Source organism: Mustelus asterias, chromosome 14 (genome assembly GCF_964213995.1).
Source record: "Mustelus asterias chromosome 14, sMusAst1.hap1.1, whole genome shotgun sequence".
In the NCBI taxonomy this organism is placed as follows: Eukaryota; Metazoa; Chordata; class Chondrichthyes; order Carcharhiniformes; family Triakidae; genus Mustelus; species Mustelus asterias.
The window spans coordinates 66,957,902-66,971,522 of record NC_135814.1 but is presented as its reverse complement, the minus strand read 5'-3'; the positions used below and the strand labels follow the sequence as shown (position 1 = coordinate 66,971,522).

Here is a 13,621-nt window from a genome sequence, read left to right as displayed (position 1 = left end):
ACTGTGAGAGGAAATCTGAGGAAACCCACGCAAACACGGGGAGAATGTGTAGACCCTACACAGACAGTGACCAAAGCCGGGAATGGAACCTGTGTCCCTGGCACTGTGAGGCAGTACTGCCCCTATCCTGTCGAAGAAACTCATGCTAGGATTGGTCAACAAATTTACCTGAAACTGAAGATTTCACTAAGACCTAACAAATGGTATCCAACACCCAACAACAAAAGCAAAGCACATTCTGTCTCTCTCTCCACCCCACCCCACCTCTGATATTTTTATTATTAGAAAGTGCCATTAATAAGTGGCACAGCAGTTAGCACAGCAGTTAGCACAGCAGTTAGCGCTGCTATTGCACAGCGCCAGGGACCTGGGTTCGATTCCTGGCTTGGGTTACTGTCTGTGTGGAGTTTGCATGTTTTCCCTGTGTCTGTGTGGGTTTCCTCTGGGTGCTCTGGTTTCCTCCCACAGTCTGAAAGATGTGCTGGTTTTAGGTGCATTGGCCATGCTAAATTCTCCCTCAGTGTAACCGAACAGGTGTCCCAGTGTGGCCACTGGAGGATTTTCACAGTAACTTCATTGCAGTGTTAATGTAAGCCTACTTGAGGCACTAATTAATAAACTTTAATAATGTTACAAACAGTTTCTTGGAGGAATATGATGAAGGCAGAGATATCTTTGTCAGTACGTAGAATTATTTCAAAACCCTTTATGAATGGAAGACAAACCGATTACGTGCGTGAGGTGAGAGAGAAAATGACTGAGCTCTTAAGTAAACTTTTACACTTGCATCTGCGTTGCTCTTCATCGCCTGGTGATTAGGAACACTAATTGGTGACATGTCTTATTGTCATGTTGGGCTGTAATGATTCCTTTATGTATCACAGGATGCGATAGCTTTCTGGGTTTTATTTGCATTGGCACAGGGTGGGTGTAGGAATCGTACTTAGCAGTGTGGAGTCATTCAGCAGCCGGAAGTAGGTGGGATCTTACTTCAGTGAACTTCGAGAGCCAGAAGAGAGCTGGAAGAGTGTGGAGAAATCGCCACCGATTTGCAGCAGTCTCTCCGAGGTGCTAGTGACCAGCCCCATTCTCACATCCAAAATGTTCCTCACTCTGCTGAAAGTGGCCGTGCTGCTACTCATTGTGAACTGCGAAGCGACTGCCCAGACATCAGCAAAGACTGGTAAATACTATTTGGGGAAATGAGGGGTTGTTAACTTGGCTCAAACTCGCGCAATTTATGAATGTGTTACTAATCGAACCGAGAGTTCTTGAAATATGTAAACCCTCCGAGCAACAAGTTCTTTATTGGCAGGAACGTTGCTTTGAAATGTAACTCCTTGGCAGGACAGAAGGAAATACGACGTTTGCAGTACTATACAGGGAATAGTAGGGATACCAGTACACCTACTGTGGAGGCTGAAAAATAAATCTACTCCAACTAAGTTTGAAGTTTATTTATTAGTGTCACAAGGCGGCTTACATTAACACTGCAATTAAGTTACTGTGAAAATCTCCTAGTCGCCACTCTGGCGCCTGTTTGGGTACACAGAGAATTTAGCATGGCCAATGTACCTAACCAGCATGTCTTTCGGACTGTGGGAGGAATCCCATGCGGACATGGGGAGAACGTGCAAAGTCCACACAGACAGTGACCCAAGCTGGGAATCAAACCTGGGTCCTTGGCGCTGTGGGGCAGTAGTGCTAACCACTGCACCTAAACATCAGTTCAAAAGTGAAATACAGTGGACGCTGGAAATCTGAAATACAAATAGAATGATGGAAAAACTTAGTGGATCTGGCAGCATCTGGGAGAAAGAAACTTTTTAAGTTGATGGCTTTTTGAAAGAGTCCTCCAAATTTTAACTGTTTCTCTCTCCACAGATGCTACCTTGAGTATTTCCAGTGTTTTCTGTTGTTTTATTGAAGACCTGAGCAACTGTGTTTCCCACTGAGTTATAATCATTAACTGAGCACCATGTACAGCTGCATAATAAATTAACACAACACATCGTCTGTGAGTTCTGGTGGAACGTAGTAAAAGTGCCACTTTGATGGATTAACTGACTAACCAGTGCAATACTTTATACTTAAAACTAAATTGTACAGTTGTTACCATATGGTTTTGGTTTTTATTCTCATTGACGTGCAAGATGGAAAAAAAAGCTAAATAAAGACCCAAGCACTTTTCACCATCTCGGAATGTCCCAAAGCACTTTGCAGCCAATGAAGTACTTCGAAATATAGTCACTCTTGTAAGGTGGGAAATAGCAATTAACAATTTTTAGTAGTTGGTGCTCCAGTAATAACTGAACAAGCTGCTGATAGTTCCTTCAGTGACTCTCTCAGCTTTCCAAAGCATAATCATTTATTTCAATCTTTGTATTTTGGACAGATGTGCATATTTTATGTTTCTTTTGATATGTTTTCAAACTTGCAAAATGGATCAATTTAATTTAGTGGTTGGGGTCAGGTTTGCAGTTTGGTGTAGGAAGGGTGTGGTTGGGTGGGGGTTGGGGGGGGGTGCGTGCAATCGGGGTTCATAGTTTGGGAGATGCAGTCCGGTAACCCAGACTTTGGCATGGTGGGGAGAGGGGTCTGTTTTAATTCTTCTAACGTTTTCTGGGTAACTATCGATGTAACACAGTCAGAACTATCCAAAGTTTGCGATTTTATATTATGGGTCAGCACGATGGGTACTGTGGTTAGCACTACTGCCTCCATTCCAGCCACCCGGGTTGAATTCTGGCCTTGGGTGACGGTCAGTGTGGAGTTTGCACGTTCTGTCTGTGTCTGCGTGTTTACTCCGGGTGCTTCGGTTTCCTCCCACTCTCTCTAAAAGATGTGTGAGTTAAGTGGATTAGCCATGCTAAATTGCCTGCTTGTATCCCGAGATGTGTAGGTTAGGAGGATTAGTGGGGTAAATACATGGGGCTGCGGGGATAGGGCCTGGATGTGTTGACCTGTCGGTGCAGACTCGATGAGCCGAATGGCCTCCTTCTGCACTGAAAGGTTTCTATGATTTTATATCGCACCTTTGGATAGCCCTCAGAAGTTTGAACCGGGAGCTACTGGGTGTTGCATCTTTGAGGTACACCTAAGATACATTGCCCTCTACTCGGGAGCTCAGAAGTCATGGGTCAATCACATTGCTGTGGCTCTGGAGTCACATGTAGGCCTGACCAGTTAAGGATGGAAGATTTCCTTCTGAAGGATTTTTTTTTGTTTTATTCATTCGTGGGACATGGGCGTCGCTGGCTGGCCAGCCAGCATTTATTGTCCATCCCTCGTTGCCCTTATTGCCTAAGGGCAGTTGAGAGTCAACCATATTTCTGTAGCTCTGGAGTCACATGTAGACCAGACCAGGTAAGGATGGCAGATTTCCTTCCCTAAAGGACATTAGTGAACCAGATGGGTTTTCCAACAATCGACAATGGTTTCACGGTCATCAGTAGCTTCTAAATTCCAGATATTTTTTATTGAATTCAAATTCCACCACCCGCTGTGGCGGGATTCAATCCCGGGTCCTCAGAACATTAGCTGAGTTTCTAGATTAATAGTCCAACGATAAGACCACGAGGCCATCGCTTCCCCATATTATTGAACCAGATGGGTTTTTTAATAACAATCATTGTCATTGTCACGGTCGCCATTATTGAGACTGACTTTCAATTCCAATCTTTTATTAATTGAATTTAAATTCCACCTATTGCCATGTTCGGATATGAATCCATGTCAGAGCTTTAGTGCGGGCCTCTGGATTACTAGTCCAGTGACATTACCACTTCACCACTATCTCCCCATTTACTTAATGAAACATTTAAAGATATTGTTTGGGGAGTTGTGGGTACAGTTATGACTGAGGAAGACTGACAAAGTACAAGAATAGAATAACTAATCCATGGAACAGACACATAAATAGAAAGTTAACTTCAATATAGATAGTTGTGAGATTGTGTATTTTGATAAGGGGAATAAGTGGACCACTTATTCCTTGGAAAATAAAAGTTTGAATGTGATAGAGGAGTAAAGGAATTTAGGGGAACAGATTTGCAAGTGATTTAAGCAGCCACAAAGCCATAAGAATGCAAACAAAGCACTGTGATTCTTCTGTAAATAAATAGGGCGGGACTTTTCAGCCGCGCTCACCCCAAAACCAGAAAATCCCGCTTGAGGTCAATGGACGTTTCCATGGTCCACCCCTCACCCGCTACAATTTCCCATGGTGAGTGGATTGGGAAAATTTGCCCCATAGAATTTAAAAGTAGAGATATGAAGCTTGTACATAACTTGGGTTAGACCACACTTATTTCTAGTCTCCATTTTACAGTAAGGATATAAAGACACTGGTGAAGGTGCAAAAAAAAGGCACCAGAACTGAAAGGCTTAAACTAAAAGGAAACTCTGGGTAAGCTGGGCGTCTTTTATCTGGAAAAGGGCTGACTGAGCGATGACCTGATAAGGGTTTTAAAATAATGAAGTATTTCAATAGAGTAGATGTGGTGAAGGTCTTTCCAGTTTTGGGGGAAGATCAAAACTAGGGGCTATTATTATAAGGTAGCCACGGAGCACCTCGATGGGCTGAGTGGCCTAATTCTGCTCCTATGTCTTATGGTCACCAATAAATCCAATGAGAAATTTCTTTGTTCAGAGAGCGGTTAGAATGTGGAACTTCTACTACATGAAATAGTTTAATTAACTAGTGTAGACACATTTAAAGGGAAGCTAGATGAGGAAGCAAAACATAGTAGGCTGAGAAACTGTGAGGTGACTCGTATGCAGTTTAAACACCACCAGAGACCTGTTGGGTCAAATAGCCTATTTCCATGCTGTAAATACCTTGTACCATCATTTATTAGAAGCAGCAATGAGCCTAATACCTTTATTTTTAAAAAAATACTTGTTCGTTCAATTAAATATTAAATTGCTGATCCCAGGGACAAAGAGACTGGAGCTGAAATTTGTGGAACATGGTAAATTTCACAAGTGTCCTTGATGCCTCGGAATATGTGGCACCTATATCATAATTCCATTCATAGAGTATCATTAATTTGAATAGAAAAAAAAATCATATACTGCTGCAGGAATGCTGTTCACTGAATTAATAGCATCAATGCCTGCAGAGTAACCCAGAATTATTATGAAGTCCAAGGAATGTCAAAGTCGTGCTTGACGAACATGTTGGATTTTTATGAAGATGTGACTAGGGCGGTTGATGGAGGAGAACCGGTGGATGCGGTGTTTTTGGATTTCCAAAAGGCGTTTGATAAGGTGCCCCATAAAAGGCTACTGAAGAAGATTAGGGCACACGGAGTTGGGGGTAGTGTGTTAAAGTGGATTGGGGACTGGCTATCCGACAGGAAGCAAAGAGTCGGAATAAATGGGTGTTTTTCCGGTTGGAGGAAGGTAACTAGTGGCGTGCCGCAGGGATCGGTACTCGGGCCGCAACTATTTACCATTTATATAGATGATCTGGAGGAGGGGACGGAGTGTAGGGTAACGAAGTTTGCAGACGACACAAAGATAAGTGGAAAAGTGAATCGTGTGGAGGACGGAGAAGATCTGCAGAGAGATTTGGACAGGCTGAGTGAGTGGGCGAGGATATGGCAAATGGAGTATAACGTTGAGAAATGCGAGGTTATACACTTTGGAGGAAATAATAACAAATGGGATTACTATCTCAATGGAAACAAATTAAAACATGCTACCGTGCAAAGGGACCTGGGGGTCCTTGTGCATGAGACGCAAAAGCCCAGTCTGCAGGTACAACAGGTGATCAAGAAGGCAAATGGGATGTTGGCCTATATTGCGAAGGGGATAGAATATAAAAGCAGGGATGTCTTGATGCACCTGTACAGGGCATTGGTGAGGCCGCAGCTGGAATACTGTGTGCAGTATTGGTCCCCTTATATGAGGAAGGATATATTGGCATTGGAGGGAGTGCAGAGAAGGTTCACCAGGTTGATACCGGAGATGAGGGGTTTGGATTATGAGGAGAGGCTGAGGAGATTGGGTTTGTACTCGTTGGAGTTTAGAAGGATGAGGGGAGATCTTATGGAGACTTATAAGATAATGCGGGGGCTGGATAGGGTGGAGGCGGAGAGATTCTTTCCACTTAGTAAGGAAGTTAAAACTAGAGGACACAGCCTCAAAATAAAGGGGGGTCGGTTTAAGACAGAGTTGAGGAGGAACTTCTTCTCCCAGAGGGTGGTGAATCTCTGGAATTCTCTGCCCACTGAGGTGGTGGAGGCTACCTCGCTGAATATGTTTAAAGCGCGGATGGATGGATTCCTGATCGGTAAGGGAATTAAGGGTTATGGGGATCAGGCGGGTAAGTGGTACTGATCCACGTCAGATCAGCCATGATCTTATTGAATGGCGGGGCAGGCTCGAGGGGCTAGATGGCCTACTCCTGCTCCTATTTCTTATGTTCTTATGAATGATGAGGTACAGCTGGTAAAGATTAAATACAGTTTTGGGTTATATATTTTGCAACGTTATATTATTCAGTTTAAAAGTATGTTGGCTTGGAAAAGTTTCGTATTTCAGAAAATCCACATGATTCCTTTTTGACTTTGTTGCATTATGAACACAAAGATGCAAATCTAATGTTAGTCATTGCTGTGAGGCCATTTTTTCACACAAGTATATCAGAACAGGTAGAATAATGTATTGTTTGCATGGGACTTTAGTCATCTTCACAGATATGCCAGATATTTCCCCAATGAAGCAGTGGAGAATTTGTATTCCATTACCTGCTGTACAGCAGCAATGCCTTGTTGATTGGAAAAAGAAATGGGATGATTGATAAATTGAGTTATTCTACTTTTTCCAACTATAAATTCGACATGCCATGATCAACATACACAATCCATCTGAATTTATTGAACGTCAAAGATGCAAAATATGGGATTCACGCTCTGTTCAGTTTGATGATACACAGGAGCAGAATGAATTATGCCAATTTATAGCAGATTGGTTTTGTACAGACTGAAGGCTAGATTTTGTATAGACTAAGGGCTGGATCTTTGACATAGAGGTGGAAGGTTTGACTGAGAAATTTCCTGATTGGGCAGACCTGTCTCCATAAAATTGGTCCCAGCAGGATTATTTTCACACCGGTGGGTGGGGTAGGTTTGAGTTGGGAACACTGACCCCCAGAAGGCAGTTGAGATGCAGCCACAGAGACAGGCAAGTATTGAGGTGGGCTGGTTAGAAGGCTCACTTGGTTCTCTGGGGGTTCATCCCATTAAAGGTTTGTTAGGCCCTCTGGCCCTCAAACCCTCATCCACCCATTCCTCACACCACCTCCAACTCCCTTTCCCTTCTATGTCTACTCACCCAATATGCAGTATGTACAAAGCCAATGAGTGATATAATAACAATGGTATCTCTTGAAGTGGTGATGAAAAGAAAACATCAGTTCAAAAATCTGCTTTGAAAATAAAGGATTGCTGCTGTTATGGCCCGTAAGTGTCAATCATACTCCAAGAAAATCAGGCACTAACTAATTTGCCACCTTAAAAAACTTGAATTAACATCAAAATGCTGCTGTTATAATTTTGTTCTTTAATGGAGAATTGCATTACAATAGTGACTACACTTCAGAAATACTTCATTGGCCATAAACATTGCGATATCCTGAAATTGCAGAAGATGTTGCACAAATGCAGGTTTTTCTAATTTCTTAGTTCAATTTTGCATAGTGAAGCTGTTACAGGTAGAATCCAAGCACAAGAGATTTTAAATTAATATACCTTTGTGATAATACTGCATGATGTGAACATCTTTTCAGAGCACAAACACATGTAGTGCATTCAGTAGAATGTAAAACCACTGTCTGAGAGATGGACGATCAGGATTTCTGAATTCCATTATAATAGTAGTGCGTCTTGCACTTTAGGGCATTTTTTTAAATTAGAAAATGACCTCATTTCTTGCACTGAAATAAACTGTGGGTAGGATGTCACTAACCCATCAGAAAAAGAATGAGAATTGGTCGTCACAAATATCATCCCGATCCTTTGACTCTGCCCTCAGTCGGTAACTTTTAAACTATTCATTATTTCCAAGATTAATTTTCTTTTTCCCTTAAAATTTAAATGCATTTGTGTGCAACCTTACAACAGGCGATTTCCAATCTTGCATCAAGTCTACCAGGAGGTAGACAACTTTAACATTTGTGTAAGATGCGGAACCCAGATCAGTATTCCATTCAGAAGTGTCTGTACCAAACACACACAGGAACCTGGAAGAATGATTCGTTCCATCTGTTACATCACTTTCTTAACATTCTACATCCCACAAACCTAGATTGATGTGGTTGTGGTTTGTTGAATGTACGTCACCAGTGTGAATTTGTGGCAGCTTGGCTTATATATCAATATGCTCCACCTTTTTGACTGATTTTGGTCATAATGTGGAGTAAATTGCAGAACTGAAAGCTTGCACTCTTTAATTTCTGATCCTTTTAAGAAAAAATCTCTCTGGGATCTATCATTCATTTGTTTTCATTTTGTCTCATTAATATTTCTTAAAGACCAAAGGTACTATTTTCGCTCCTTCTCAAATTTCAGAAGTGCATTGGAAGCATATGTAAAGTAATTTTGCTCATGGCATCAAGGTCTCAAATTTCATCTACTATGCCATCCAAAACAGGGCAGTATACTAGCAGTGAGGCCAGGAAATGTGGCAAGGAGGTTTGTTTATATCTATTTGCTTACTTTCTACACCCTCCCCAGCAGGAACTTGGCCACTCTTTGACCATCTTGCCACATTTAGATCATGGTGGGCAGTGGGTTTAAGGAAACTGGGCCATTAACCCTGCCTTTCTATCTCCCGGCTGTTGCTGATGTGTCGGTCGAGAAGATGTCTGGTAGTTATTGTTGCTCCTAAACTCAGCATGAACGTAGCTGCAGAAGAGTCAGAACCTGTGCAGGGAAGAAACAGGTCCCCCACATGAGGCAGTCCCTTTTGAGAGATGTGTGCATAGGGACTGTGCAATCCAACAAATGGGCACACAGCAAAGGGAAATTAGAGGGAATGTTGGTCATGGTCCTTCATCGAGCAGTAGCAGGAAGACCCTGAACTTCCTTCTATCCTGTCTTTCTAGAACCAGAATGTGAGATGTCGACTCATTCAAAACCTTATTCACAAAATTCCTGGATATCTCCAGAAGGATTATGATACTTTTAGATTTTGATGCTCCACATTTTGGGTGTTGTACCCTATGCAGACATCTACAGGGAGAGAAACGTTCATAAAGTGCCTATCATTGAGCTGGAATGAAACCTGGACCAAATGATGCATTAGAGTTATGGCAGGACCAAGGCAGTGAGTGGTGAATTTATTTTCTCTTAATATTTCCACTTTAAACATAGGAGTCAGAAGTACTCCATTGCAAAGTAGTGATTTGTAAAGGAGTCAACAAGACATTATGGCATTTTTGGGTTATTTCTGTTTTCTAACTGTGGTAAGTATATTCAGCATATTAAACAGATATTTTTGTAAATAAACCTGTTTATCTTTGTCCTCAAGTTGTAATCCTACAAACTTCTAATAGCTCGCAAGGGAGCTTCAGTGGTTTAAGAACATTTCAGCAGAGCTATCAATAATCTTGGGCTGCATTACTCTCAGATTGACATTGAGTTTCATGTTGCCTCCTCAGTGTTAACTTAAAATGCTTAATCGTTTAGAGAGGTTTCTAGGGCCCAGCTCTCATAAATAGCACAACGCGACAATATTTTTAAAAAAACAATCACAACTAATCCTTCTTTAAGATTCTGTCGTGCTGTTTTGCAAGGTTTTCATCACTATTGATACAAAATTTAAAGAAATGATCAAAACATCTTAAAAGGCGGTGTACGAGGAGGCTTTATTAAACCCAGTAACTTGCTCTGATCTGGAATGCACTGCTTGTGAGCATTATGGAAGCAGATTCCATCGTCATTTTCAAAAGGGAGTTGGATACGTACTTGCAAAAGAAATGTTTTTAAGGCAATGGGGAAAGAGCAGGGCAGTGGGGCTAATTAGGATCGTTATTTGAAAGGGCCAACACAAGCAGGATGGGCAGAATGACATCCTCTGTGCTTCATGTTTCTATCATTTGAAATTGCACCCACCACTGTAATAAATATATGAATACAAGGCACTCTCTTTAAAAAAAAAGACCCACATTCTTTCACCTTCAAGCTGTAAAAAGAACTTTGCAAATGTTTACAATTTAGAAAAAAACTTTTAAATTATTTTGGAATATTGCAACTAATTTGAAGTTGTTCAGTTTTGTAGCCTGCGTTTTCAAAGACAAGATTGGTGTCGACAGCACTGTCAAACTTGTGACCAGACATGGAAAATAGGAGCAGAGGAGGCTATTCAGCCCTTCATGGCTGATCATCCAAATCATTGGCCTGATTCCGCTTTCCCCCATATCTTTTGAAACCCTTCACTTCAAGTGTTCTATCTAACTGCTTCTTGAAATCAGTGCTTTGGCCTCAACTACTTTCTGTGGTAGCAAATTCCATAGGCTGAACAGTCTCTGGGTGAATAAATTTCTCCTCTACCCTGTATTCTCAGACTGTATCCTCAGACCCCTAGTTCTGGACACCACTGGGAACATCCTTCTTGCATCGAGCAAGTTTAGTCAGCATAGAATCCCTACAGTGCAGAAGGAAGCCATTCGGCCTATTGAGTCTGCACTGACCACAATCCCACCCAGGCCGTATTCCCATAATCCCACATATTTACTCTGCTAATCCCCCTGACACGAGGGTCAATTTAGCATAGCCAATCAACCTAACCTGTACATCTTTGGACTGTGGGAGGAAACTGGAGCACCTGGAGGAAACCCACACAGACATGGGGAGAATGTGCAAACTCCACACAGACAGAGACCCGAGGGCAGAATTGAACCCGGGTCCCTGGCACTATGAGGCAGCAGTGCTAACCACTGTGCCACTGAGTCGCCCATCATTGTGGCACTGTGCTGCCGGTTGGTTAGTCCTGTTAGAATTTTATCGGTTTCTGTGAGAATCCACCTCACCCACCTCATAAAGTGCTATTTAAGTTTCTGCCTTCCAGCATAACAAAATGCTCATCCCATCATTTGTTGGATTTAAGTATTTGCTATTTGAGTTGATTCAGCCGGTTAATGGTTAAGTTTTATTGATACTGGCATTATTCTGGAAATAGGGGAAATAAATGGCACCATTTTGAAGTTAAGAGGTGCCTCAACAATAAAGAAAGCAGAAACAAATTATTACAGTAATAACACGCACCTGCCACCAGAATTGCGTGGGATCAGGTTAGGATTGATTTACAACGCTCATAACGGACAAAAATGGCATTTTCAGCTGTAGGAGGTTTTCTTCATGTTTTAGAACGCTGAACACGGGTGCCAAAAAAGGAACATTCAAATAGTATTTAACACATACAGGCCACGATTCTCCCATCCGGGAGATTCTTGCCTTGGCAATTCATGGAGAACACGCCACTCTAGCGTCTCCCAGTGTCGATTTCCGGCGGCGTCAGTTCTGCGCCGGGTATCGGGTAGGCGCAAAGGCCATTTAAATGGTCATTTTAATATAATTTAAATATCATTAGCGGGCCTGGGACTGAAGTCTCTGCTAGCATCTCCCCCGCTACCAGAATGTTTCACTTCAGCAGGGATTACAGTAGCTCCCCATTAATGGGGAACTAGTGGCCCGGCCCCGCTGGAGTGAAGAGGGGCCAATCGGGGTAACCCAGAAGGTCAGGTGGCGGGGGAGTGCCCCCTGGGCATTGGCACATTGGCAGTGCCAGCCTGTGCCCAAGGAACTGCCCAAGGGGCAAAGTGTCAATGCCCAAGGGGCATTTTTGCACTGCCCATTAGGCATTGGGCAGTGCCAAGGGGCGGGGCTTATGGGGGCAGGGCCATGATGGGTGCATGGTCTGGTGGGGCAATCGGTGGGGGTGGGAGGTCCCACTGCCACTCTGCAGACAGGAACAGTGGGGGAAAGAGGAAGGCCAGGGGCCGGGGGTGTGGTCGGGACTGTGGGGGTGGGGGGGTGGAAGATGGGCAGCTGGAGATTGGGGCAGGCCAGGAATGGTCGGGGAGCCAGCAATCAGGCCGTGGGAGGGCTTGGAGAGCCGGTAATGTGAGGACTGGCCAGTGATCAATCGGGAGGCCGGCAGTGCGGCCGAGCTCGGTGCTGACAGATCGGCGCTTGCGCAGTGGCTCGCTCAGCAGTAAGCTGCCGGCTTCCCAGGTGGGAATAGGCCCTGCCTACAGCTCTATAATGATATATATGCTGGTGCACTCGGCAGTGCACAGAGTGTGGGGGATTCTTCTCTGAACTCCCACTGAAAAATACAGCATGAATTACTCCAGTTTTCACATGAATTCGACACTTAGAATTCCGGCCATAATCTTAGGTTAAAACAAGTGGCCAAATGAAATTTCCACTTGAAATCAAAATTTAATTTACTTAAATCCAATAACCTTCTCTTTTTCGCATGCAGATCACAAGCTCCCGAATTTGCCATATGGCCATGAGATATGCACATTAAAAGCTGATGCGGGGCGCTGCAAAGGCTTAAACAGAAGGTACTTCTACAACTTATTCACACAGAAATGTGAAGAGTTCAACTATGGAGGATGCGGTGGAAATGAAAACAAATTTGAATCCAAGAAACAATGTCTGGCGAAGTGTAAAGTAAAGGGTAAGTTTATCCAACTTATAATTGTTTGAATGTAACACCCCCTCCCTTGAATCTGGAAGGGAAAATGGATGGCATCCATCCACCACCTTCAACATTCACTCCTTCTGCCACGGTGGCGACAGTTTGTACCATCTACAAGATGCACTGCGGCAACTCGCCAAAGCTCCTTTACTGCACCTTCCAAACCCACACTCTCTACCACCTTGTAGGACAAGGGCAACAGATGCATGGGAACACCACGACCTGCGAGTTGCCTTCCAAGTCACACACCATCCTGACTTGGAAATATATCATTGTTCCTTCGCTGTCACTGGGTCAAAATCCTGGAATCCCTTCCTAACAGCACTATAGGTGCACCTGCATATGGACTAAGGCAGCTCACCTCCACCTTCTCAAGGGCAATTAGGGATGGACAATAAATGATGGCTAATCCAGCAGCACCCACATCCCATGAAAAAAGTGCAGAATGTATTGGGTTGATTTTGCAGTTAGTGGTGATTGAAAGGCACCAGCCAATTGTTTTGCTTTCCTGCAGAATTTGTTGGGAATTTTACATTGCAAGTTCCTGTCGAGCAACCATCCAATAAATACAGCACCCTCTGCAGGGCATCTGGGGCCTGTGTAAACAGGGCAAACAACCGTGTATCTCAGACTGGAGAATATGAATGTGCCATGTAAAGTCTGACCAGGAATAGAATATTGATTCAGTGTCAAATCTGGCACAGAAAGTGAAATAAAATGAAAGAAAGATTGGGTTAAAAGAGTTAGAGAATAGAGAAAGCAAAAAATAACTTTAAAAAGATCATAAACAATAATTAAGAAACCATCTGAGAGAAGGGAGAATCCAGTCTCAAACGGACTAAGTATATTTAAATACTTATTTAAATATGCTAATCTGATACCCACCCTTACTGGCGGGAACCAG

General features: G+C 43.1%; 1 protein-coding gene across 1 annotated transcript in view; it reads left to right on the top strand.

Moving 5' to 3' along the window:
- The first annotated feature begins 970 nt into the window (after positions 1-970).
- LOC144503745 (carboxypeptidase inhibitor SmCI-like) overlaps positions 971-13,621 on the top strand; it is a 46,888-nt gene continuing 34,237 nt past the window's right edge. The window contains exons 1-2 of the mRNA XM_078228541.1: positions 971-1,183; positions 12,496-12,696. Coding sequence (XP_078084667.1) covers positions 1,102-1,183; positions 12,496-12,696 — 283 coding nt within the window. The 5' untranslated portion in view covers positions 971-1,101. The remainder of the gene's footprint in view (positions 1,184-12,495; positions 12,697-13,621) is intronic.